The sequence below is a fragment of the Myotis lucifugus genome, unplaced genomic scaffold, assembly GCF_000147115.1.
Source record: "Myotis lucifugus unplaced genomic scaffold, Myoluc2.0 scaffold_332, whole genome shotgun sequence".
In the NCBI taxonomy this organism is placed as follows: domain Eukaryota; kingdom Metazoa; phylum Chordata; class Mammalia; order Chiroptera; family Vespertilionidae; genus Myotis; species Myotis lucifugus.
This window is the reverse complement of record NW_005871380.1, coordinates 340,048-367,017: the sequence shown is the minus strand read 5'-3', so window position 1 is coordinate 367,017 and position 26,970 is coordinate 340,048. Positions and strand designations below refer to the sequence as shown.

At 47.6% G+C, this 26,970-nt stretch overlaps 2 protein-coding genes across 5 annotated transcripts; one reads left to right on the top strand and one right to left on the bottom strand.

Annotated features, from left to right (window-relative positions):
- Positions 1 to 1,322: 1,322 nt before the first annotated feature.
- FAHD1 (fumarylacetoacetate hydrolase domain containing 1) lies at positions 1,323 to 4,597 on the bottom strand. The gene has a single exon (XM_006100889.3). The coding sequence runs from the start codon at positions 4,321 to 4,323 to the stop codon at positions 3,658 to 3,660; it is 666 nt and encodes a 221-aa protein (XP_006100951.1). The 5' UTR covers positions 4,324 to 4,597; the 3' UTR covers positions 1,323 to 3,657.
- A 134-nt stretch (positions 4,598 to 4,731) lies between these two features.
- Positions 4,732 to 25,504, top strand: HAGH (hydroxyacylglutathione hydrolase). Of its 4 annotated transcripts, none has more exons than XM_014466307.2 (10): positions 4,751 to 4,852; positions 5,104 to 5,240; positions 7,542 to 7,714; positions 8,253 to 8,317; positions 9,960 to 10,077; positions 10,984 to 11,092; positions 13,919 to 14,022; positions 14,359 to 14,460; positions 24,683 to 24,762; positions 25,223 to 25,504. In XM_014466307.2, the coding sequence occupies exons 3-10, from the start codon at positions 7,610 to 7,612 to the stop codon at positions 25,320 to 25,322; spliced, it is 783 nt and encodes a 260-aa protein (XP_014321793.1). In that variant the 5' UTR covers positions 4,751 to 4,852; positions 5,104 to 5,240; positions 7,542 to 7,609; the 3' UTR covers positions 25,323 to 25,504. The 4 variants fall into 4 exon arrangements, with proteins under 4 accessions (XP_006100952.1, XP_014321793.1, XP_014321794.1 ...); XM_023764442.1 differs by having other exon boundaries at positions 4,763 to 4,856; XM_006100890.3 differs by lacking the exon at positions 5,104 to 5,240 and having other exon boundaries at positions 4,732 to 4,852.
- The last annotated feature ends 1,466 nt before the right edge of the window (positions 25,505 to 26,970 follow it).

Below are 26,970 nucleotides of genomic sequence, written 5' to 3'. Positions count from 1 at the left end.
AGGTATGTGCCCTGAGTGGGAATCAAACCCACAACCTTTTGGTTTATGAGACTATGTTCCAACCGAGCCACCCAGAGCCAGCGCCTAAAAGGTATTCTTAAAAACTCTTGTCAAGTACAGATTACTGCAGTCAAACCTTTCTCCAACGCTTCCCAAATGCTTCCCATGGCAAACAATTCAGTTCTCCAAGCTATTCACAGAAATACTAGTGATGTCTCTGTCTAACCAAACTGACAACCCTTTTATGCTGATACTTCAGCACGACAAAAAGCTTCTCAGGCAACAAACAAAGGAGAAAATTCTTTTGTTGGCAAAATCGATTAGCTCAATTTTAAAACATAAAGAGGCCATCAAGAATGCTAGTGTTACTAAGGGTTCAAAAGAAACAATGATCACAGGCAATTGAAGAGGTAGAAAAACAGTTGATTTTATTTTTTATTTTTTTTAATACATGGATTAAAGTGATTTTAATAAATGGAAAGCAGTTAGCCAGCCTAGAGGCAGTGATATATGAACAAGCAAAGATACTACATGCTGACCTAAAAGACACTCCTGGAATGAGTGCTGAAGGTGATTCATTTAAGGCTAGTAGCGGGTAGTTCAGTAAATTTAAGAAAAGTGTTTATTGATAGATTAAACAGCACATTAGAAATGTACTGTATATAAGAAGGGTTAAAACAAAGAATCATTCGGAGGTTTGGAATGGATTATTCAATTTACATTATTTCTAATGAGAAAAACCGATTCAGTTTTCGAACAAATTGCTTCTCAAACAGCCTTCCGGATGAATTTAGAGAACTGAGATACACACACACACACACACACACACACACACACGCACACACAGGGTGGGGCAAAGTCGGTTTAGTTGTTTGTATGGGAAATAATACAATAATTAATAATAAAACAAAAATAAATTGTTTTGTGTACTCACAACTGTAAGCCTACTTTTGCCCATCCCATGTATGTGTGTGTGTATACATATATACTAATATATATGTATACACACACACACACATTCTATATAATAAAAGGCTAATATGCAAATTGTCCCCTTGACCGGGAGTTCGACCAGGGGGCGGGGTCAGCTGGCCAACGATCATGGCCCCTCCCCCCCAGCCCTGCCCCCGATCAGCCCCCCCCATTGGGGGCGGGGCCAGCCGGCCAACTTCTGATGTCCCCCCCCCTCCCCCAGCAGCCAATAGACCCTGATGGGCGGGCCAGACCCCACCTGTGCACAAATTCGTGCATAGGGCCTCTAGTATACATACATATATATATGTATACATATACATATATATAGTTTGTTATATTAGACTTTCAACTTTTTATTAGGTTTAAATTTATGCAAAATAAAAGTTAGGGGGGAATGTACCTTCTAGGTGCTAGTATTATTGTATTTTATCAATATCAGAATTTTTGGGAATTAGTGAGTCTCTCAGTTTTTGATTCTTACAGCCAAGGACTTTGTATGTGACACCCGCAATGCTGTTGTCAGCTGTTTGTGACAAAGCTAATGAACCACTGTGATGAACAATGACCTCAGAGGCAGCGTATATTTTCTGGGTGTTGGCTTATGCCACCCAAGGGAGCTATATGTGAACATGGCTCCAGCCTCATATCTTTAGTTTGCTTTCAAGTCTGAGTTTGGTAGAATTGTCTCAGCTGAACCTTGTATCTGCTAACTGGACCAATACACTTTCAATATGAGCACACCCTTGATTCAACTCTTTTCCTTATGGGAACCTAGCCAAAGGAAATAATAAATGTGCTGATTCTGCTAGCAAATAATTAGAAACAATCTCAATGGTTAAAAGTGAAGGACTAACTTCAGAATCGTATGCAGTCACTGAAAATAGTACTGCAGAAATGTGCAGACTAACATGGAGAGTCACAATATATGGTGAAAAAAACTAGGTTATAAAATTGTGTGGTATGAACAAATAATAAACATTACAATTACATCTAGATTTAGAAAACTGTACACCAAATACTTAACTTTGGCTGTCTCTGAGCAGATGAAATTTTGAGTGTTTGGGGTTTTTTTCTTATCCATATTTTCTAGCTCTTCTGTAATAAACATGTATTGCTTAAACAATTAAAAAAGAAACTTGATAAAAAGATAGCATGATATTTAATAAATCCACTTAAGGGACTTCCTCATAGTAAATTATAATTTAAACGTGGGGGTTGCATAATACCTAAACATTTGAATCTTTTTATATATCTATTTAAAAGATGCATCCTGCATTCGTTCAGGTTCTGGTCTTGGGATATCTGGGTTACATCTGGGCCTGTCACTCAGCTGAGTGACTGTAGAACCAGGCTAGCTTAACCTCTAAATCTCTATTTTCATCTGTATAATAGGGACGGTAGTAATACCAACATCACAGCTTTGTTGAGGGTTAAATAAAACACAGACAACTCTTGGCACACAGTACCTAGCAATACTAAGGCACAATGTTAACTATTATTAAATTAGGTGTGCGAAGCTTTCAAGGGCCAGCAGATATCTTCCGTTTACACTATAGTAGGAGGCTCTGCCTGAGCCTAAAATGCCTCCACCAGCAGTCTGATAGCTATGCTGTGCATCTTGCCTACCCTTTTTTTGAAGAAGTGTGCAGGTTAAAGCAAAAGTAGCACCTAGGCCACTTAACTTCCCTGAAGCCTGCTTATTTCTGGTCAGGAGGAAGAGATGCTGATGAACTCTGTTAATAAAGCACAGTGCTCACCAGGCCAAAGGTCAGTGTGACCAAGGTCTGAAGTCCTTTATAAGAAAAGCATCCCTCTTAGCCACTATTAAGGGAAAGATTTTTTAGTCCACACAAAACCCCACATATTTATTTAAAAACAGTAGTTTCAAAATTATCTTTTAAAAAATATATTTTTATTTATTTTAGAGAGGGAGAGGGATAGAAACATTGATAAGTTGCCTTCTGCACGCTCCCTACTGGAGATCCAGTGGGCAATCTGGGCGACACTCAATCACTGAGCTACATCAGCCAGACTCAAAATTCTCTCTTAAGCTCAGAATCTATGAGCCAGGGTACAAACGAGTGAGGTTGTCATTCATTAACTTATTAAATAAAAATTTAAATTAAAATATGTGGAGTAGTGTTTTTCCACATTTCATAAGAATCACATGGAGTGCTGGAGATTAATTCTGTTAATACAGTGGGCCCAGTATGGGCCAGTAATTTGGAAATATTTTTTTTACAAATACCTTCAGATGATCACCATGATCAAGGAAATGTGGGAAACATTCATTTGAAACATGCTTTTCAACTCCCTTTGCAGATTTTAATTATTGAACTACTGATCCCAGAATGACTCACTGAAAAGTCTTTTCCAGTCCGGTTTTAGGAAAGCCTTCTGAACATTTCATGCCTCATGGGAGACATCACAAATACTTTCTTCTGTTTGTTTCCTAGGAGACAGACAGGCATTCCTTTCTCCTTTACATTTCTGATCGGCTGTTCTAGAGCATGTTTTTCTCGGAGTTCCTACCTTCCCTGAGTTGAGACACAGCAATCCAATCAAATCATCTTTAAAATTTGATTTCTTTTTAAAGGACTGTCACCTTTAATAACCTTTGCTTGCTTCAGTCCAACTCCCTTCTCTTCTGAAACTTAAGAAATTAGGATGCTTTGTATAGACTCAATAGTCTGGCTTTTCCACCTTAAATCTCACACTGACGACCCCGTGTATGCCCGCTTGGATCTCATCGTTTACTTTAACAGGGCCAACTCCCTTCGGCGTCCCGGTCAAGATAATATCTCCTTCTTCCAAGGCCATTATCTTAGAAACGTAGCTGATGATGTAGGGGATGGTAAAGATCATGGAAGACGTCTCACCCTCCTGCCGTAGTTCTCCATTGACCTTGAGCCAGAGCTTCAGGTTGTGAGGGTCAGGGACCTTCTCTTTGGGCACGAACGCGCTGACGGGGCAGGAGGTGGTGAAGCTCTTGGCTAGGGTCCAGGGTAGCCCCTTCTTCTTGCATTCATCCTGCACGTCCCTGGCGGTCATGTCCAGGCACAGGGCATAGCCGGCCACGTAGTCCATGGCCTCGGCCTCCGGGACGGCGCGGCCTCGCTTGCCCATCACCACGCCCAGCTCGAGCTCGTGGTGCAGGTTGCGGCTGTAGGCGGGCATGAGAATGGGCGAGCCCTCGGGGGCATAGGCGGTGGACGGCTTCAGGAAGAGCACGGGCTCGCTAAGCACCGCGCTCCCCATCTCCTTGGCGTGGTCCGCATAGTTCCGGCCCACGCACACGATATTCTTACCCCACTCCCAGAAGCGGGACAGCGGCCTGGACACCGCCATGGCTCCAGCTAGGCGCCCCTAGAGTCACGTGGATTCGGCCGGGACGGGTCCCCTGACGCCTACGGCTACCCCGAGAGGACGAACTGTCTCCGAGCGCAATCCCGTCCGCGACCGCCCGTTCGGCTTTGTGCTCCGCCGAAGTCGCGGAGCTCGGCCTCGGGTGAACCGCTGCCCTGTGGCCGCCTCTGGAGCGCTGGCCTGGTCCCCGGAAAGAACGGACGCGCTAACGTCGCTTTTTAGCTGCAGCCACTTCCTTGATTCTCGCCCGCGGGGAGTGGGCACGGTTTGGACGCGAGCGCTGATTGGCCGTGAGGCGGGCAGGACTGGAAATCGAGCTCTGATTGGTCGGGAAGTGGGGTGGGGGCGCGAGACAGGCACTGATTGGCCGCGACCCGCGGACGCCGGCGTGTGTTGCCCGCCCACGCCTCGCACTGCCGTCCGCTCTCCGCCCTGGTCATGGTGCTGAGCCGGCTGCTCGGCCGCTGGAGTCTCACCGCACTGGGAGCCGCTTGCGTCCGCCGCGGCCTGGGTAGGTCGGCCGGGGCCGGCTGGGCCGGGGCAGGGCTGACAGCGGCAGGGGCCGGGGGCGGGGGCGGGGACAAGTCAGGCCCGAGGGTCCTGGCGGGTGTCATCGCCGGGAACGGCAGTTAGGCCACCTGCGCTCCCGAGGCGTCCCAGAGGCGCCGGCGGCCCGCAGCCGGGCGTTGGGCGTTGGGCGTGGACGCAGCCCACTGGCCCGCGCCGGTGCGGCTGACGCCTGACGCTGTTCTTTACCGACAGAGGACTTTAACCCTCGCTGACGGCGGCGGGCAGGCCAGTTGGGTTCGAAAGGCCTCACAGCGGTTGGGTCAGGCTGTGAGAGGGCAGAAGACAGAGCGGGTCGCTGATCCGCTGAGGGTGCTGAAGGCTGGTGCTAGGTAAGGAGCCGCGTTCCCGGCGCCCGGGCCGGCCCCCCCGCGGTCAGCCCTCAGTTCCTTGACACTGGGCGGTGCGGGGGTTTCCCTCATATTTCCGTACCCCCACCCCACAAATCCCGTATCTGTAATGCCCGAGGGTGATGTGACTGCCGAGAGCCCCGGAAAATGCGGTTACATTCTCCATAAAGTAAATCACATCTTTTCATCTGAGTTTTGGTTGTCAAGTAGAACCCGAGGCACGGAATCTAAAGTGATGACACAGGGAGAGCCCTGGAGCAATGCCTGGGTCCCGTGGGCCGTGGGACCCTGGCCCTCCCTTGCTGTGTTTCCATCGGTGCCTCTGAAATGAGAGGCATTGGGCACCCTGGCCTCCAAGGGCCTGCCCTTCCAGCTGTCAGATCAGATGCCAACCTCTTGCTTTCTCGGAATAGTTTGGCCTTTATTTTGAAATCTCCTTTTCCTTATTTCCTGGTATTTTACCTGGCTGATTAGCAGTAGGGGCGGTCTCTGGGACCTGGTTAGCGGTCACCTAACTGACAGGAGGGCATTACCTAGGCCCGCGGTGGGCAAACTTTGGCTCTTCCTAAGCCTGAGGAGTACCCTAATTAAGTTAATAACAATGTACCTACCTATATAGTTTAAGTTTAAAAAATTTGGCTCTCAAAAGAAATTTCAATCGTTGTACTGTTGATATTTGGCTCTGTTGACTAATGAGTTTGCTGACCACTGACCTAGGCAGGTGGAACAAGCAGTGAAGCCATTCTTGGCCATTTGCAAATCCCACTGAAAGCAGTTAAGATTCTGGAGTGGAGAATGTGTCACTGTTACTAAGGAAAGAGCCTGTTTTGTTTGCCATTTAGGAAAACGCATCACAGTGTCAGGGCTGAGGGTTTGTGTCAGGGGTCGGGCAGCTGTTGAAAGTGGGACTGTAGGGAATTGCCAGGAGTTGATGCCATGCAGAAGGACTGGTCCCATTCAAAAGAAGTCAAACAGCCCTGACCGGTTTGGCTCAGTGGATAGAGCGTCGGCCTGTGGACTCAAGGGTCCCGGGTTCGATTCCAGTCAAGGGCATGTACCTTGGTTGCGGGCACATCCCCAGTAGGGGGCGTGCAGGAGGCAGCTGATCGATGTTTCTCTCTCATCCGTGTTTCTAACTCTCTATCCCTCTCCCTTCCTCTCTGTGAAAAATCAATAAAATATATTTTAAAAAAAGTCAAACAAAACATGTCTCAGGACTTGGCCCAGACCATAGGCTGCAGGTCCATACACTCTGGTTACACAAAGGTCACAGTTGCAAACCACTTCTCAGGCTGTGGTGGGCCAGGTTATATAATTTTTGGAAAAGGAATAAGGTTTCTGGTGGTGATTGGACCAGATGAATTCTTTGCTTAGAGATAATGGCATCTTCCCCAGGTTCCCTAGCACCAATTGTAAATAACGATTTCTTTACCTGGGCAGAGTGGATAACGTTCTCTGGGAAATACAAAAATGGGGCCCCCTGTTAGGGAGAATGCTTCCAGACTCGTGGAGTTTTGTTTCTGTCCTTCTGCCCGCCTCCCACCCGCACCCGCAATACACGCGCTGCCTTGTATAGTATAGTTGTCAGGCTCAGGTAACACTGGGTCTCAGATAGGTGGTGGAACATCACAAACTTGATCATACAAAAATGTTTCTTCTGCATGAGGAGAAGGGTCTGGCAAATGCCCCGCTAGTTGTCAAAGGAAAGAGGGCATTGGATATCTGTGTGTGATCATTAAAGCGACAGTTCAGGCAGTTTCCCTGGCCATGGCAGAAAAGGCTGAATCTGCTTTCGATGGCCCCTGGAGACATGGCCTGTCTGCTAGTCAGTCAGTGCTCCCTACTTTCTGGATCCCTTTGGGGAGAGGCCCTATCCCAGCACATACCTCAGAATTTCATGGCTGCCTTCTCTCGCCTTCTGTTATACAGTTTTAATCCCTTTTATGCTAAGGCTTAAGGGCCTCCATGAATTTTTAGATTGAATAATAGGAGTTTCGTTGTTGAAAATATTCAGATCATAAATCTGAAAGAGCTGATTTCCATGAATATGAATTGTTTTCTAGATTTTCTTACTCATGTGGTTAAATGAGAATATTCTCTTCTCTTTCAAAGGAATTTAGAAAACCCTGCAGGGTGAGCCTCTGCTTGGATGCTCACTGCATGTCGTTCTGGGATGTCACATCCCCAGGACACCCCTATTGCTGCGTCATTGAGGGCTTGATTTGAAGTCTATGCCTGATGTGGCCTCACGTGAACACTGACCAAAACTGCGTTCTTCTTCAGGTCTCGCCCAGCTGGGACTCCTCCACCACACAGATTTGAGGAAGAGCTTGACCGTGGAACAGGACGCCATGAAGGTTGAGTTATTGCCTGCCCTGACCGACAACTACATGTACCTGATCATCGACGATGACACCAAGGAGGCCGCCATTGTGGACCCAGTGCAGCCCCAGAAGGTGGGAGGTGTGTCCCCGGCACCAGTTCTTCATCCTCTGATGGGTGTGATAACCTCCGTGTTCTTGCACTTGGCTGAAGCTAACTAGAAATTAATCTATTTCTTTTTTTACAAACAATTTAACTAGTGCCCAGCCACTGTTATTGGGGAAAAGGGCCAATGGAAGGGGTGGGGGTGACCAGATGCTTTGCTGTGGAAAGATAAGGCCTTGTGTCTGTTAAGTCCTTGGGCAGAGAGGTAGGAGCTGTACTTGGTATTGTCTACTCTTCCTTGAGGCTTTGTGCCCTTGACCAGAGGGGCTTGGAGAGGTCATGGGTGTGTGTGTGTGGGGGGGGGTGCTGAATTGCCAAGTGCATCAAGAGAGAGAAAGGCCACTTTCACCCTGCTCTACCGAAGTTAGGCCGAGTTGGCAGGGTCCAGATGGAGCCCGGCCATTCCTGGCACACCCTGAGTTCCGGTGGGCACCCCACCTTGTGGGCTGGTGAGCCAGCACTTGGAGTGTGACGGTGGCCTCTGTCCTGCTTCACGTTTGGTTACAGGTTGTAGAAATGGCAAAAAAGCACGGCGTGAAGCTGACTACAGTGCTCACCACCCACCACCATTGGTAAGTGCTCCACTCCAGAGGCTGAACTTCTTCCAGGCCAGCAGAGCTGATTAGGCCTGATGGCTCCCTGCCAGGCACAGCCTGAGGGTGGGGCTGGGTGGGGTTCTCACAGGCTCTCTGGGCCCTCCCGCCGCTGGCAGTCTGAGTCACTTGTGCCCCCACAGCTGTGACCACTGTGCAGCTGGGGGCCCGCCTCCAGTGGGATTCTGAGGAGGCTTTGGGTGTCAGCCTCTGGGCTGTTGCCTGATCCCCTTGGTCTTCAGGCCCTAGCCCCTTGGCCCTGTGATGGGGTCTGGTAACTTGGGGGTTCTGTGGGGAGATGTTTGTGCTGTGGATCCTTCTGCCATGAGACGACCTCCAGCAGTGCCTTTGAAAGCCCTTGGGCTTGTGTGATGAGATGTTGGCCTCAATGTTAGGGAAAAAACTAGACTAGACATCAGTGTTTTTAAAACCAACAGCCATATTTGGAGAGGTTGTGTGTGGCTTTTTTATTTTTATATTTAAAGGCTAAACGTTGAAAAAGCACCTGTGTTTGGGTTTAGGATTAGAGTTGTATGTCCAAGGTCCTTCTTTGGGATTTTTGAAACTTTTGAGGTTCTTCAAAGCTAAAAAAAAAATAATAATGTTTATTTGGCTCTGATTCCCCACCCCCAAATAGCTGCTAGAGTGCAGCTAACACCTTTGAATGAATCTGTCCTCGTAGCATTGTTATTATTTCGCCTGTAGGAGCTCTGCTTCACCAGCCTCTTCTCCCAGAAATAAAATTAGCCTTTCACTGGGAGTGTGGTATGCATGTGGTTTGGCCAGTTTGTTAAGTGGTGGAAATGTCTGGCTTGATATATCTAAGTTGCTGCGTCTCTGGGACATCAGGTGCTAATTACAGACGGAGTCTACAGCCCTGTCCTTGGCCTGAGCTACTTACTGCAGCCACTCTTGCTTTTGGGAAATCTGCCTGTGCGGTGCTTTGGGCCTCTTGAGCCTCCATGTGGCTGCAGGAAGCACCCCCGTTCCTCAGCTTTGCACAGTTTGCTTCTCTCTCCCGCACTGTCATCCCCACATCAGGTGTCGCTTTTCTGGCGGATTTTCTCAGCGCCTTATGTTTATGCCAGAACATGAACCCTGAACCAGGCCCTAAACTGAGCTCCAGGGTGTGGCCCCTGCCTCCTCCCACTTATCGGTGGTGGTGAGCGGGCTAAGGGGTTGCCCTGACCAGCGTGTAACAGTCCTTTGAGGGGAGAGGGGCAAAGGGCCAGCCTCCTTTTATCCTGGCCCTGCTGTTTCTGGGCCCATCAGAAGAGTCCATAGTTGAATGTGTAGTGACCAGAAAGCCCTGGCCTTGTCCTGGGACGGCTGCTCTTCAAGTGTGTTCAGGGCCCGGCTGAGCTAGCACTGGTGTAGCTGACCTCCTTTTTGAAGTGCTGCTGCAGGGGCACGGAGATGCCTGGCATGGGAATGGGGTGCCTAAGGACGTTCTTTTCAGTGGAGCCAAATGACAGACAAGAAGCCAGTTTCCTGTGTTGGAAGATGCATTTCTACTTCTGAGAAGCATAACTAGGAAAATAAAAATTCTGTCTGGGCAGGGTTTACAAGCAAGCAAACCTCCTTCATATCAGCAGTAGCCCTAGGTCTTTTCCACTTCCAGGGACCATGCTGGCGGGAATGAGAAGCTTGTCAAGCTGGAGCCTGGATTGAAGGTGTACGGGGGCGATGACCGGATTGGGGCCCTGACTCACAAGGTCACACACCTGTCTACACTGCAGGTGAGGAGTGGGCCCCAAAGGAAATGGATGTCAGGCCCTAGAGCATAGTGTGGGGTGGGGGCACGGTGGGAACACTGCCTCCTCCACCTGGCTGTCCCCTTTGATTCCCCAGGGTCCTAGAGGGACCCATAAGGGCTTAGCTGTGGAGACAGCCTGACCTGTGGATGGTTGGAGGGCTCTTGGGGCTGCCCGAGCCTGGGCAGTCCTCTCTGCATCTCAGGCAAATCAGTGTGCAGATGATGACTAGATAAGAGAAGAAGCTGCAGGGTACAGCTTAGAGCTAATGGGAAATTTAAATATGGACGCTACATGGGATCTTGTGCTCATGCTGTTGCTAAATGTCTTGGATGTGATGATAGTGAGGTTATGCAGGAGGATGCTCTTTTCTTAGTAGATGCAGCTGGAGTTTAGGGGTGATTTGTCAGGATGTGTGTGACTTGAAATGCGTGAGTGTGGGGAGCACATGCCCCAGATGTTCACATTTGGTGATGCAGGTAAAGGTCATACAGATGTTCATCTTTATTTCAGTTTTTTTTTGGGGGGGGGGGGATGTGTGTGTGTATTTTTTTATGTGAAGAGGTGGGAGGAGGAGAGAGACAGAGAATAAAAACAATAAAAGGCCAAACACCTAAGAAGCAAAACCATCTTTTCTAGCAGATGCCTGGTTCAGTGGCTGATTTGAGGGAGAAAACAAAAGAAGCCCCTTTGGTTTTGCACATCAGCAAATACCAGGTTCTAGGGTGGTCCCTGCCCCTGGGGACACACTTGAGGACTGAGTCTCATGGTCACCAGCAAGATCCATGTCTCACTGTGTGGAAAGCGTGGGGCCTGAGCGAGACCTATGAGACCAGCGGGCTGTGTGCTTGTGAGCCCTAGGAGCACTCGCCAGCGTGTGCTTTGTTTCAGGTGGGGTCTCTCCATGTCAAGTGCCTGTCGACACCGTGTCACACTTCTGGACACATCTGCTACTTTGTGAGCAAGCCCGGCAGTTCCGAGCCCTCTTCTGTGTTTACAGGTGAGGGTTCAGGTTTGTGTGCTGGGGTTGGGTGTTCTTTGCAAAGACCCTCTTGGCACAGGAGTGGAGAAGCAGAGCATTTTCTGCCTGAAACCACACAGGGCTGAGAGGAGGACCACAGCCCTCAGGGCAGAGCCTGGGGCTCAGCTTCAAACACATGGGGGCAGGCAGGCTGGGCGGATACAGGGAGGAGTGGTGCCTCCTGGTGGGGCTGTTCTTGTGCTTCCCTCTGACCGCTGTCTGGTGCCCTGGGGACCAGCCTTTTCTTGAGAGACTGCCTGGTAGAGATGCAGCCTGAGCCACCACTACCTGAGGCAGCTGCCAGGTGGGCAGGGTGGGGAGCCTCAGGCCCACCTCATGTGGGCCTAACTGATGCCCTTCTGAGTGCTCACACTGCCCATCCCTCTGTGGGCTGTGAGCCGAGTAGGTTTGGCAAAGTCAGTAGCCAGCCTTGGTCAGGTCTCCTACACACAGCAACCCTGAGAGCGCCGGCCTGGCGGTCCCGACAAGCTCAGAAGGTAGTGGCTGCAGTCTGTGGAGGCTGTGCCCTGCGTGAGGTTTGTGAAGCTAGTCCCAGAACTGGGCTGAGGAAATGAAAGAATGTTGATGCTGGTTGGGAAACCAGTGGAGCAGAACGGCCATGTGACAACCAGGTTTAGGGTGGCACGAGCCAGTGGCCACAGACGAATGGTAATGGTTGAGAGTGCCCAGTGACAAGCAGGCCTGTTGGCCCCATGGAGCCCTACTGCCACCCTAATATTTTAGTGAATGTAATAGTTTGTAAGCTCTGTGTCTTCCAGAAATGTAAGCTATAATCATAATATTGTAACTACAGAGAAAGTTTTTTTTAAAAATACAATGTTGAATGCAATATGGGCTCCTGGACTGGATCCTGCCATGGGAAAAGGGCGTTAATGGGAAATGTGCATTGAATCGGGGTGGAGTTTTTAGTTAATAACAATGTAGGGATGCAGGCTTGTAGTTTCGACAGATACACCAGGGAAATGCCAACTGAGTCAGGGGACATAAGAGGCCTCTGTAGCTTTTCTACAAATCCAATATTATCCACAGATCTCAGTTTTTAAAAAATATATGCAGCTGTTTTCAATGTCTTTACTGCAGTGATGGAGGTGTGGGGCTGTGAGTCAGGTTACTAGTCCCTGGGCACATGGTGGCAGCCCCAGGCCTCATGGTGGACTGTGGTGTGGAATAGGTAGATTGGCCCGCATGCCACGTGTGCACTGCCCTGAAGTGGTCTCAGCTGTGTGTGTGGTGAGAGCAAAGTGTCCTCACTGAGTGGTGAGGAGTGTGCCCGGTGCCTGGCCTGGCAAACCCTCAGGACATCACACTCCTGTTTCTGCTGGACATCAGTCTGCCCGTCTGTCGGGTGGTAAGGAAGTGCCTGCCTCTCAAGGTTGTCAGGACGTGGGGGTGTGGGTGGGCCCCTGGGGGCTGTGCTGTTAGAAGCTGAGTCTCACTTTGGAAGGTGCAAACACAGACCTGAACTGTGTCCTGCACAGTTGTCACTGTTTTCTGTGTGACAGCAGCTGGCAGGGAGTACATTGTCTTATTGGTGACTTTAATAATAAAAATGTGGAAAATCCTACAGTGTCCTCAGTGGGGACTAATGGTGTGGGAAATAGGACGGTCCAGCAGGGCCCTAGCTGGCCTGTGTGTGCAGCCAAGGAATCTACAGCATGCGAAGGTGGGCTTATTGGTGGCCCCAGGCCTCGAGCCCAGGTCTGAGTGACCCAGGGCCACGCTCCCTCCCCCTAAGATGTAAGCAGAGGAAGTGACAGCCCATGGAAGAGAGTGGCGTTGGCCCTGCGATGTGGTGGGCAGGACTGGGCACTGACGGGCCAGGGAGGAGGCTTGGCAGGTGCTGATGGAAGAGGGATGTTGCTTGATGTCGTGGGGTCGCAGGCCGTCCTCACCACAGGGGCCTGGAGAACAAATGCCTGTGGTTTCCACTTGGCACGGAACCAGAACCGAGCTGAGACTCGGGGAGGGAAGCAGCAGTGCATAGAGACCTGGAGGTGTCTGCTGAAGGGACACTGTCTAAAGGACGGTGTCAGGCCCTAGTAGAGCATCGGCCTGCGGACTGAAGGGTCTGGGTTCAATCAGTCAAGGGCACATGCCTGGGTTGTGGGCTTGATCCCCAGTAGGGGGTGTGCAGGAGCAGCCGATCAATGATTCTCTCTCATCATTGATGTATCTCTATCTCTCTCCCTTTCCCTTCCTCACTGAAATCAATAAAAATATATTTATAAAATACAAAAAAAAATGGAGTCAGGAAAGGATGATCTGTAGGTGGCAGGTTCACATCTCGAGGGCTCTCGCGGGCTGTGGTCCTTGGTGAGGGTTCCCGATGAGATCATGGAAGGTGTCGTAGGATGGCCCTGGCTGCCTGGGAGAAGGGAAGATACAGGCCAAGCCTGGGAAGGGGCTACTGGGCCGGTGGGGACAAGGGCTGGGTATGGGGGTCTCGGCACTACAGCTAATAGGACTGGGCAGTGAAGCGAGGAGTCAGCATGACCCTAAGGTTTGGGTTTGAGCAGCTGTTTGGGAGCTGGTGGTACCAGTGAGCGAGACTTGCGTGAAAAGTTTTGGGGTGGGTGGGAGCCGAGAGCTGTGGGTTGTCTTTGGGCTCTGTCGGGTATCTAGGTGGAGGACACATCTGTGCTGGGCCCCAGTCAGCTCAGGGGACAAAGTGGAGCTTAGCCCATGGACAGCAGGTGGTCAGCATTGCCCAGTGGTGGACCATCAGCCTCCCAAGGGGGTGTGTCCTACTGGTGGCCTCACCGCTCCATGGCTGTCCTCTTTCAGGTGACACCTTGTTTGTGGCTGGCTGCGGGAAGTTCTTTGAAGGGACAGCGGATGAGATGTACAGAGCCCTGATCGAGGTCCTGGGCCGGCTCCCTCCGGACACAGTAGGCAGAGCCCCTGCCACGTTCCCTGGCTGGTGGTGTGAGGACATGCCTGCTCTCCCACTCTGTCCTCTGACCTCCTGTCCTGCACCCCCTCTCGCCCCCTGTGGCTACCCCTGCGTGTGAGGAAGAGTGGGAGGGCTGGGCATTTTCTCTAGGACCGTGGGTTTTCTCTAAACGTAGTTTTTGTTGTTGCTTCACATACTCGCAAGAAGTGTCTATCCTAAGGCACACTCCCTGGTGTCACTGGCCCAGCACAGGGCCCTTGAGGCCCATCTCTGAGAGTTTAGGGGGATTAATGAGTCTCTCCAGAGCCCCTGGGTTTGGCTTTTTCCTCAGAGAGTGTACTGTGGCCACGAATATACCATCAACAACCTCAAGTTCGCTCGCCATGTGGAGCCCAGCAACACCGCCATTCAGGAGAAACTGGCCTGGGCCAAGGTGAGTGGGAAATGCTGTGGGCACATCCTGTGTGTCAGTCGCTGTGAAGGGACTTCCTGGGACTGTGTAGGGCCCGGCTTGCTGGCACTCAAGGCATCATCTCCAGAGCGGGCAGCCAGTGCTCCTCAGGGCCAAGAACAAGCGGGGCCTTAGGCCCACCCAGCTTTGTGCAGGAACCAGGTGGCTTGTCAGGTCCTTTCTGACTCAGTGGGTCTGGGCTGGGCCTGGGCGTCTGTGTTTCCACAGCAGCCTAAGTGCCAGATCCCCGCCCACTTCCCATGTCCTGGGCAGCAGGTAGGACTGTGTGGCAGCTGTTCGCTCTGGAGGCTGTTTGACTGAAAGGCACTTATTTCAACTATGGCTCCAAACTTGCTCCTTGGCTCAGCCCAGGGGTTGGCTTATGGTCCTGGACTTCTGGGGGTTTTGGAAACACAGCTGCAGATGTTCTGGGTAGGCAGAGGGTTCCCACTGCAGTCACTGAGGAAACGTACACACTGGGAAGGGAAGCCTCAGGTATAGGGCAGCTCCCTTTCGTTGAGTTCAGTGAGTAAAGCTACCTCACACAGTTTTTTGTTTTGTTTTTTAATAAATAACCTGGTTTTGTTAAGCATCTTTATCAATTTGGGTGGGGGGTAGGCTTATAATACCTATAAAAATTTAAGTATGCCCTAGCTGGTTTGGCTCAGTGGATAGAACATCGGCCTGCAGACTGAAGGGTCCCGGGTTTGATTCTGGTCAAAGGCACATGCCCGGGTTGCAGGCTTGATCCCCAGTGTGGAGCATGCAGGAGGCAGCTGATCAATGATTCGCTCTCATCATTGATGTTTCTGTCTCTCTCTCTTCCTCTCTGAAATCAATAAAAATATATATTTTTTAATTGAATACTATCTTAAACAGTTGATAAATATCTCATTTTTTTTTACACTGCACATGTATGCATACTTTTCTTAATATAAAAAACTCATCCTGGCCCTAGCTGGTTTGGCTCAGTGGATAGAGTGCCTGTGGACTGAAGGGTCCTGGGTTTGATTCCGGTCAAGGGCACATGCCCGGGTTGTGGGCTCGATCCCCAGTAGGGAGCGTGCAGGAGGCAGCTGATCAATGATTTTTTCTCATTGACGTTTCTCTCTCTCTCTCCTTTCCTCTCTGAAATCAATAAAGATATATTTTTAAAAAAACAAAAAGCAAAAAATACTCATCCTGGCCCTAGCTGTTTTGGCTCAGTGGATAGAGTGTCAGCCTGTGGACTGAAGGGTCCTGGGTTCGATTTTGGTCAAGGACACGTACCTCAGTTATAAGCTTCTTTCTGGCTCTGGTGGGGGCATGTGGGAGGCAATCAATCAATGTGTCTGTCTCGCATCAGTGTTTCTCTCTGTCTCTCCCTATCCCTTCCTCTCTCTCTAAAAATCAATGGAAAAAATATCCTTGGGTGAGGATTAAAAATAATAAATAAATAAATAAATAAATAAATAAAATAAAAAACTTATCCTGTATTTATCCTATACATAATTGCTTTGTGGGTTTCTTTTCACTTAATACTGGGTCTCGGTACTCTTTCCATATCAATTCATACAGATTGAACTCATTCTTTTCATGGTTATCTGCTTTTTTAAAACTAAATTTTATTAAGGATAATTTACATACAATGAAAAGTACCCAAGTGAGCATTGTATAGTTGGATGAATTTTGACAATATATGCACCTGTGTAACCCCCAACACAATCACAATACAAGACGTTTACACTACCCCCAAAAGTTCCCTTGCTCCTTCCCATTCAGTTTCCCAACTACTGGTCTGCTTTGTCACTATGGATTATTCTTTCCTAGACTTTCATATAACTCTGATGTCTCTGGCTCTTTTCCTCAACATGATGTTTTTAGGATTCATTCTTGTTTTATTTCTAAATAGCATCTCATATGGATATGCTATCGTTTGTTTACCCACTCATCTCTGGATGGACACGTGGGTTGTTTCCAGTGTTTTAGTATTATAAATAAAGTTGCTATGAACGTTTGTGTATAAGTCTTTGTGTGAACACATTTTCTGCTTGTGGGAACATGCCTAAGAGTAAAATTGCTGGGTTGTATGGTAAGTGTATAACTTTTCAGAAACTACCAAACTGTTTTCCATTTGGTTTTACCATTTTGCATTCCCAATAGTAATGCATAAAAGTTGCAGTTGCTCCATATGCTCACAAATGCTTTGTGTTGTTGATATTTTAAATTTTAGCCATTCTAATAGGTGAGTAGTGGTATATCCTTGTGATTTTAAAATTTACATTACTCTGGTGTAAATTGAGTGTCTTTTCATGTGCTTATTGGTCTTTTATACGTCTTTTTTTGTGAAGTGTAAGTTCAGATCTTTTATCCAGTTAAAAAATTGGGTTGTCTTCTTACTGAGTTGTAAGAATTTCTTGTATATTCTGGAAACAAGTCTTTTTCATATATAGATCTCAAATATTTACCCCCAGTTTGTGGCTTGCCTTTCCATTTTATTTTATGTGTGTGTGTTTTGTTTTTTTATTGATTTCAGAGAGAGGAAGGGAGAAGGGGAAAGAGATAGAAACATCAATGATGAGAATCACTGATTGTCTGCCTTCTGCATGCCTCCTACTGGATGTGCCCTGACCAGGAATCAAACCATGACCTCCTGGTTATGGGTCCATGCTCAACCACTGAGCCAAACCAGCCAGGTGCCTTTCCATTTTCTTAACAGTATCTTTTAAAGAATAAAAGTTACCCTAACTGGTTTGGCTCAGTGGATAGAGCGTCGGCCTGCGGACTGAAGGGTCCCAGGTTTGATTCTGGTCAAGGGCACATGCCCAGGTTGTGGGCTTGATCCCCAGTAGGGGGCATGCAGGAGGATTCTCTCTCTCATCATTGATGTTTCTATCTCTCCCTCTCCCTTCCTCTCTGAAATCAGTAAGAAATATATTTAAAGAATAAAAGTTTATACTTTTGGTGAAGCTCAGTTTATTAATTTTTTATGCTTTTTGTGTCCTATCTAAAAAATCTTTGCATACCCCTACATATATTCAGATAAATTTATATTTAAATCAGTGATCCATTTCAAGTTAATGTTTGTTTATGGTGTAAGGTAAGGGTAGAAGTTCACTTTTTTGCATATTGATATTCAGTTATTCAGTACCATTTGTTGAAAAGACTGTCCTTTCCTCAGTGGATTATCTTGGCATCTTTGCTGAATGAAATGGACCCTGTAGGAATCTACTTCTGGATTCTATTCTGTTCCATTGATCAGACTTATCCTTGTATCAATAATACTGTCTTAATTACTATAGCTTATGGTAAGTCTGAGAATTGGGTAGTATAAGTCCTCTAACCTTATTCTTTTTAAAAATGGGTTTTGGCCCAGCTGGTATGGCTCAGTGGTTGAGCATCAACCCATTAACCAAGAGGTCCCAGGTTCAATTCCCAGTCAGGGCATATGCCCAGATTTCAGTCTCGAGCCCCAGTATAGTAGGCAGCTGATTGATGCCCCTCTCATCGATGTTTCTTTCTTTTTTTAATATATATTTTATTGATTTCAGAGAGGGAGAGAGAGAAACATTAATGATGAGAGAGAATCATCGATCAGCTGCCCCCTGCACGCGCTGGGGACTGAGCCCACAACTTGGGCATGTGTCCTGACCAGAATCGAACCTGGGACCCTTCAGTCCACAGGCTGACACTCTATCCACTGAGCCACGCCGTCCTGGCTCTCATCCATGTTTCTATCTCTATCCCTCTCCCTTCCTCTCTGAAATCAATAAAAATATTTAAAAGTTTTTGAAAAATGGGTTTTGACTCTTTTAAGCCTTTTGCATTTTTGTGTGAATTTTAGGATCATCTTTTAATTTCTACAAAAATGTCAGCTTGGTTTTTTATTGGGATTGTGTTGTAACAAAAGATTTAGAGAGAATTGATATCTTAACAATATTGAGTCTTTCCATGAACATGATATAGCTTTCCGTTTATTGAGGTCCTTTAGTTCTTCTCAACAATATTTTGTAATTTTCTGTGTTAAAGGTCTTTCCATATTGTTAAATGTATCCCTAAGTACTTCATGTTTTTGGATTTTATTGTAAATGATTATTTGTTGATAGTCTTTAGAAATACAGTTGATTTTTGTATTTGGACCTCATATCCTTTGGATTTTGCTAAACTCACTTATTCTAGCATCTCTTCTTTAGACAATCATGTCATCAACTAATAGAAACAGTTTTATTTCTTTCTAATCTATATGCTTTTTGTTTTCTTGCCTTATTGCACTGGCTAAGATCTCCAGTACAGTGTTAAACAGAAGTGGTGAGAGTGGACATATTTGGCTTGTTCCTAGTCTTAAGGACAAAGCATTCAGTCTTTCACCATTAAGTACAAAATTAGCTATGGTTTTTTTGTTTGTTTTTTAAAAATATATTTGTATTGATTTGAGAGAGAGGAAGGGAGAGGGATATAGAGATAGAAACATCGATGAGAGAGAAACATTGATCAGCTGCCCCCTGCATGCCTCCTACTGGGGATTGAGCCCACAACTCAGGCATATGCCCTGACCATTGAACTGTGACCTCCTGGTTCATGGGCTGACGCTCAACCATTGAGCCATACTGGCTGGGCAACTGTGGGTTTTTCATAAATCCTCTTTATTAGGCTGATGAAGTTTACTTATATTCCTGGTTTTCTGAGAGTTTCTACCATGAGTTAATGTTTAAGTTTATCATATGGTTTTTCTTCATTTATTACATAGTCAAGTTTTTTTCTCTCTTTTACTCTGTCACTATGATGAAGTACATAAATTGTTTCCGAATGTAAAACCAGTCTTGCTTTCTGGATAAACCTAAGTCATAAATAGCCTATTATTCTTTTCACTAGAGGCCCAGTGCACAAAATTCATGCACCGAGGGGGGGGGGGTTCTCCCTCAGCCCAGCCTGCACCCTCTCCAATCTCGGACCTCCCTCTCACAATCCGGGACTGCTGGCTCCTAACCATTCGCCTGCCTGATTGCCCCTAACCACTCTGCCTGCCAGCCTGAAAGCCCCCTAACCACTCCCCTGCCGGCCTGATTGATGCCTAACTGCTCCCCTGCCGGCATGATCATCCCCCACTGCCCTCCCCTGCCGGCCTGATCGCCTCCAACTGCCCTCCCCTGCTGGCTCGATTGCCCCCAACTGCCTTCCCCTGCGGAGCTGAGGGGACTGGGGAACTCCGGCTGGATGAGGCGGGGCTGAGGGGACTGGGGGACTCTGGCTGGATGAGGTGCAGCACCTGCTGCCCCCAGGCGGGGCTGAGGGGACTGGGCGCCGCCATCTTGTGGCTGTGGGTGCCGCCATCTTGTGAGGGCATGACAGTCAATTAGTATATTCCCTCTTTATTAGATAGGATATGTTGCTAGAGTCTATTTTTCTGTGTTCATAAGAGATATCGGTCTGTAGTTTTATTTTCTTACATTTTTTCTGGTTTTAATAGGGTAATGCTGACCTCATAAAATGCAAAAGTGCTGCCTCCTCCTAGTTTCTGAGTTTTCTATAATTGTTATTTCTTTCTTTAATGTTTGTTAGAATTCACCAATGAAGCCAGGTGGATATTGGATTCTTTTTGTAGGAAAGATTTTTTGTTCTGAATTAATTTGTGTAGGGCTATTCAATTTTAGTATCTTCTTGAGTTAGTTTTATTGGCAACTTGTCTCTTTCAAGGAATTTGTCCATTTCATTAAGGTTTTTAAATTTGTTACAGAGTTTTAATACTGTTCCTTTTTTAATAGCAAGTTTATTGAGGTTTAGTTAACATATAATAAACTGCATCAGTTTAAAGTGATATTTGACAGATGTTTATACCAGTGAAATGTCTACCACTACGATTAAGACATAAAACATTTCCATCACCCCAAGTCTTCCTCATGCCTCTTTTTTACTGCCTGGCTCCAGAGGACTGCTGATTGATTGCATGCCACTAGTCAAACTCAAGCTGGCGGGCTGCCTGCCTCGGGTTTGACATGCTTGCACTAGAGGTTAGTTTGCATTTTCTAGTATTTTATATAAATGAAACTATACAGTATGTACTCTTCTATCTTTTTTTCCCACTAAGTAGAATGATTTTAGGATTCATTCATGTTGCTGCATGTATCAGTCGTTCATTCCTTTTTACTGCTAAATAGTATCCCATTGTTTGGATATGCCACATTTTGTTGATCCATTCATCTCTTGATAGACATTTGTGTTGTTTCTAGTAATAAAGCTGCTGTGAACATTTGTGTACAAGTCTTTGTGTGATATATGTTTTAATTTCTCCTGAGTAAATACCTATGAGTGGAATGGCTGGGTTGTATTAGGTATATGTTTGACTTGTAAAGAAACTGCCAAACTGTTTTCCTAAGTGTTTGTATTATTTTACATTACTACCAGCAAAGTATGAGAGTTCCAGTTGTTCCACATCCTCACCAACATTGATATTGTCAGTCTTCTTTAATTTTAATAATTTTAATGGGTATGTAGTGGTGTTTCACTGTGGTTTTAAGTTGCATTTACTAATTACTGGCCATTTTGTGAAGTGTTTGTTCAAATCTTCTTGCCCATTCAAAACATTGGGTTGGCCGAACCGGTTTGGCTCAGTGGATAGAGCGTTGGCCTGCGGACTCAGGGGTCCCAGGTTCGATTCCGGTCGGGGGCATGTACCTTGGTTGCGGGCACATCCCCACTGCGGGGCGTGCAGGAGGCAGCTGATAGATCTCTCTCATCGATGTTTCTGGTTCTCTATCCCTCTCCCTTCTTCTCTGTAAAAAAATCAATAAAATATATTTTAAAAAAACCAAACCAAACAAAACAAAAAAACATTGGGTTGTTTTCTTATTGAGTAACTAGAGGCCTGGTGCATGAAATTTGTGCACAGGGAGTGGGGGTGTCCCTCAGGCCGGCCTGCACCCTGTTGCAATCTGGGACCCTTCAGGTAGGGTCCCTAGGCCTGGCCAGTGATCAGGGTCTATCGGGGCTTTCCTTTCCCCAGCTGCTGCCACTGTTTGCCATCTGTGTGACGCTGTCCTCCCCTCCCCCACCACCAGTTGCCTCCCTCTGTGGGCAATAGGCGTGGGGTGTGATCGCTTGGCTGGTCTGGGCCTCCCTCTGTGGGGCAATCGCTGGCCAGCCCCACATACCCGCCACAGTGTCACTGGCTGGTGGCCTGGACCTCCCTCTGAAGGGCGATTGTGGGGTGATGGCCCATCTTGGCTGGCCTGGTGCCAGTGCGTGTCATAGCGTGGTCATCCCGATGGTCATTGTGCTGTTCAGTCATTCAGTCGATTTGCATATCACACTTTTATTATTATAGATAAGAGGGTTTTTTAAAAGTATAGATAAGAGGATTTTTAAAAAATAGATACAAGTCCTTTTTCAAATATATGTATGGTGAATAGTTTCTCTCATTCTGTGGCTTGCCTTTCATTTTCTCAGTAGTGTCTTTTGAAGAGCATTTTAAATTTTGATGAAGTCCAGCATATTAATTTTCTCTTATGGTTTATACTTTTTTGTTTCCTAAGAAATCTTTGCTTTTCCCAAGGTCAAAAATTTTCTCCTATGTTTTCTTTTGGAAGTTTTATAGTTTTAGCTTTTATTTTGAGATTAGTTTGAGCCCTTCCAACCCATATCTGTTGGCTCTGTGATATCCCTTCTTTCATTTCTGATGTTGGTAATTTGTGTTCTTTTTCTTCATCATTATCAATTTTCTTGATTTTTTAAAAAGAACAACTTTTTGCCTTAATTTTCCTTGCTTGCGGAATCGAACCTGGGACCTTTCAGTCCTCTTTTTAAACTCCTTCCATTTACTTACTATGGATTTACTTCTTTTATAGATTCTTAATACGGAACCTGAGTTCATTGATTTTAGACTTTTCTTTTTTTCTAATATAAGCACTTAAAGCTAAAAACTTAAAACTTACTTTCAGGAACTGCTTTAACATTATCCCATACGTTTTCAAATGTTATATTTTCATTATCTTCAATTTGAAATATTTAAAAAATATCTCTTGTGAGTTCTTCTTTGAGACATGGGTTATATCAAACTGTGTTAAACTTTTTTTTGCCTTTTAAACATTTTATTATGAGAATTTTCACACATATAAAAACATTCATATACCTAACACCTACTCTCTTCTAACATTATTTTATTGTACGTATTTTACCACTGTCTACCCATCCATCTTACTTTCAAATATACTGATGTGTGAATGCCACTTATATATCCTTTTACCAATCTCATTAGAGAGGACAGTTAGCGTTCCCAGCGTGCTCTTGCGAACGGTGCTGCAGTGTTTACACTGCATCCTTCCTGCTTCTGTAGGAAAATCGCTGCACATTAACACTCACTTTAACAGATAATCTAAGAGGTTAGGACAGTTTACACTCCCCCAACTATACATGTACGAACCTGTTTTAAAATTATCCTTAGAAGAGTTAACTTGTTTTCTTCCCTCATAGGAAATAGAATAAGATTTCTTAGAAGTGAATACAGGAGCACAGGGAATTTTATAAAACCTTCTAAGCTTGTTTTCAGGGACAGGGAAAGAACAGAGATTAGCAGTAAACCTTCATCTTGACCTCCTGCCCCATCCCGACTCAACACACCTCCCATGGTTGAAGGATTACTTCTTTTTTTAAAAAAACAAAACAAAAAACAAAACAGCTTTATTGAAGTATAATCAACCAACCACATAATTTCCACTTAGTGTGAACAGTTCGATGGTTTTCCATATATTCAAGAGTTGTACAATCATCACCACAATGAATTTTAGAGCATTTTCATCACCTCAAAAGGAATCTCATACCTACTAGCAGTCACTATTCCCCTGTCTCCTCTCTTTCCGGGCCTTGGCACCACTCACTTTCTGTTTCTATAGGCATCAATGGGATCGCGCAATATGGGCTCCTCTCACTTGGCCTAATGTGCGGCATGTTCCAGCTCCATTCCTTTTTATGGCTGCAAAATACCTCGCGGTATGGCTGGCTGTAGTTACTGTTCCTCTTACATGTCTTTAACCCACTGTGAGCACCTCCCTGCGCAGGCACCGGGCAAAGGGACACGAAGGAAGTCAGGCAGCCTTTGCCCTGGAGGAGCTACGATAGCAGCCCCCTCCACACACACACACACACACACACACACTGGTGTAGGGCCGACCCTGACACCTGCTGAGAGAGATGCAAAGGAAGCGCAGGCAGGAGAGAGAGGACTTTTGATGATGAAGGATTACTGCTTGATGCCAGTGATCACAGTGTGGGGGGCGGTAAGATCCAGACTCTCAGGTTTGAGGGCCCCTGAATGGTCAGGAAGCCTGGGCTTGGGTGTCTGCAGCTGTGGCGTGACCCTCCAGGTTAGCTGGGCAGAGGGCAGGGGTGGCTGGGAGGGTGGAGGCCCCGGCTCTCAATCCTGACCTTCTTGTGGAGTTTCTATAGAAGCTAACAGTTGGCCAAACGGCCCAATTTGCATCTTCTCTCTGTCTGCCTTGGTCCGTGTTGATCAGGGGCAAGACCATCCTGACTGGAGGTGACAGGGTGCCTGCGGAGGGCTCTTCCAGGGTGCTTCTCCCTAGGGCAGTGGTTCTCAACCTTCCTAACGCCGCGACCCTTTAATACAGTTCCTCATGTTGTGGTGACCCCCAACCATAAAATTATTTTCGTTGCTACTTCATAACTCTAATTTTGTTACTGTTATGAATCGTAATGTAAATACCTGATATGCTATATGTGTTTTCCGATGGTCGCGACCCACAGGTTGAGAACCGCTGCCCTAGGGGAAGCCTGAATACCCTACATGAGCACTCACCACCCTGTAGAGGGGGCTGTCGTGCCAGGGGAGGGACCCTGGGCATCTGTCTTCTTGCTGTTCTTCCCAGTAATGAGCTGTACACAAGCCATGCACTGTCTCGGGTGTGGGGTGGTGGGTGTTTTCTTCTTTTCATGTTTTCTGCATTTTGGCTGGTTATTACTTCTGTAATGTGGAACATAAACTTCATATTAATAAAAGAAAGCCTGCCCCTCCCGCTCCAAGACAGCAAAGGAGGACGGGTTGTGGCAGCTGCAATACTCATATCTCCCCTCCATGAGCAGGAAGGTGTCCGACCGACACTGCTGACTGCTCCCTTTGCCTTCTCAGCCAGAGGTGTTTTAAGATCAGTAGAAGGTATTTTGAAATGAAGATCTTTAGAAGTTTCTGTAGTAAAGTGATGTGTTTCCTTTGCAGGAGAAGTACAGTACTGGGGAGCCCACAGTGCCGTCCACCATTGCAGAGGAGTTCACCTATAACCCGTTCATGAGAGTGAGGTGAGGGTACGAGCAGGTGGGCGCAGGCAGGGCCCACCCTGGCCTCGGGCTCTTGGCCTCTGCTTCACTCAAGCTCTATGTCCACCCACTGAAACTCCTGAAGATCCCAAATGGCGGAGACTGCCCAGAAATCTGGACTAAGTATAGCCAAAATCAGACACATTTTCCTAAAGGCGAGGTGGGGACACTGCTTGGTGCCCTGGCAAGGGCCTGGGTCTTTTCAGACCCCAGAGTCAGGATCTGTAGGTGGGCGGGTGCATTCTCGAGCCTCGTGGTGCTGGGCATTGCCAGACGCCAGCATGGGATTGATGTTCCTGCTCCCTGGGTCGCCAGCAGGACGGGCTTGGCCGGCACGCCATCCACAGAAACACCCACGTTGGCCATGGGCTATTCCCTGGTGTCCTGGGAGGGGTTGTGAGCGGGGCAAGACAGCCTGCATCCTGGCACTCGGCTTCTGCAGGGAGAAGACTGTGCAGCAGCACGCGGGCGAGACGGACCCTGTCACCACCATGAGGGCCATCCGCAAAGAGAAGGACAGTTTCAAGGTGCCCCGGGACTGAGGCCTGGGGTGCCCATGGCTGCTGCATCCAGTATTCAGATGTTTTAAATGAACTTCCTGCTGGGAGTGTAGGAAATTCAGTCTTGGTTTAATTTAAATTAATTGTAAAGCCCTTTGCTTGTGTTATCAAATGTTTTAATGCGTATTTACCAGAGAAGAATTTAGAAAGTTTTTATTCCCAAATTTCTGCTTGCAGACTGTGTTCTCTGGCTTTTTTGTGGGGCCCCTGCATGACACCCCAATAAGAGCTGTCCCTCTTTCTCCAGCAGCCCCGTGCTCACCAGAACAGAGCCCCTAGAAGGGGGTGTGCTCTCCTCTTTGTCCTGGCACCACAAGAAGGAGCTGCTGTCACGCCCATTCCTCTTCCTCTCCCCCAGCTACTTCTAGAGGAAGTCATTCTCTCAAGGATCCTGTGTCATCTTCACAAAATCGTTTTTGTGTTGATGTAGTCAGGCCTTGAGGACCTCCCTGGGCTGGGTCACTGGTGCCGTGAGGCCAGAGGCTGGAGCCAGGCCTGCGGGAGTCAGGCAGGGAACCTCTGCCACGTGGTACTCAGAGGTTCACACTTTGCACACCCCATCCCTGCAAAGGCGGGCCTGGCCTGGAGATGTTCCCAGGGACCAGTGTGGGCAAAGAAGCTGACCGGAGGGGACTCCAGGATACCATCTGCGTTGGAGAGTCTCCAGGTGCCCATGTGGCTGTAAGACATGACCGCCAGCACGTGCAGCCTTGCTCAAGATCTGGTCCACTCAGGCCGGGGCCGGGAGAGGTTTCCGCGTCCTTCCTCCCAGTGGCAGTGTGGAGAGGCCTGAGGCTGAGCTCTCTATGAAGGGGTCCCTGCTCAAACGCTGTACCCTCTGCTTTTGCCTGAGAAAACTCGAACTGCGGCTGTCCTGGAAGCCACCATGCTCGGGGTGGCTCCTTAGCTGCAATGTCAGGCTAGGCCTAGGCCCTGGGCACACTGGGTAGGCTCTTGCAGTGAGTCCCAATCCCAGGCCGAGAGGGCGGGCTGTCCGAGCGAGGAGGAACAGGTAGAGGCAGCTATGGGGTATCGTGGTATTCAGGGTTTTTGGTGGTAGGAAGAAAGGGTGTTTGTTCCCAACTAACTCTTTTCTGGATTTGGAAGTTTTCTTCTGTTTGACATTTTCAGTTTGGCCTCGATCTATTACAGAAGAACAGTGCCAGGCGCTGGGTCTGTGAAGGCTCTGCTCGCTGAGCCTGTCACTGCAGCTGCTGGTCAGTCTTTGCTCTGGTGACGACACTCACACAGCCCATGTGCCACAGCTTCTGCTGATGTCAGCTTTACTGCTCCTCCCAGACAGGTCATGACAAAGCATGATGGTCTATCGCCGCTCTCCCTAGAGTCCGCAGGTCCTGAAGGTCATCTGTCCCTGTTCTTTGCTGAGCTTGGGGCGCAGGTCACTCTGCAGCTGTCTGCATGCTGCCGAGTCTGGGAATCCCTCCTCCTCCTCTGGGAGAGCTGAGCTCTAAAGAATGGGTGCTTTGCCCCAGCTGGTTTGGCTCAGTGGGTAGAGCGTCAGCTTGTGGACTGAAGGGTCCTGGGTTTCATTCCAGTCAAGGGCACATGCCTGGGTTGTGGACTCGATCCCCAATAGGGGGCGTGCAGGAGGCAGCTGATCAATGATTCT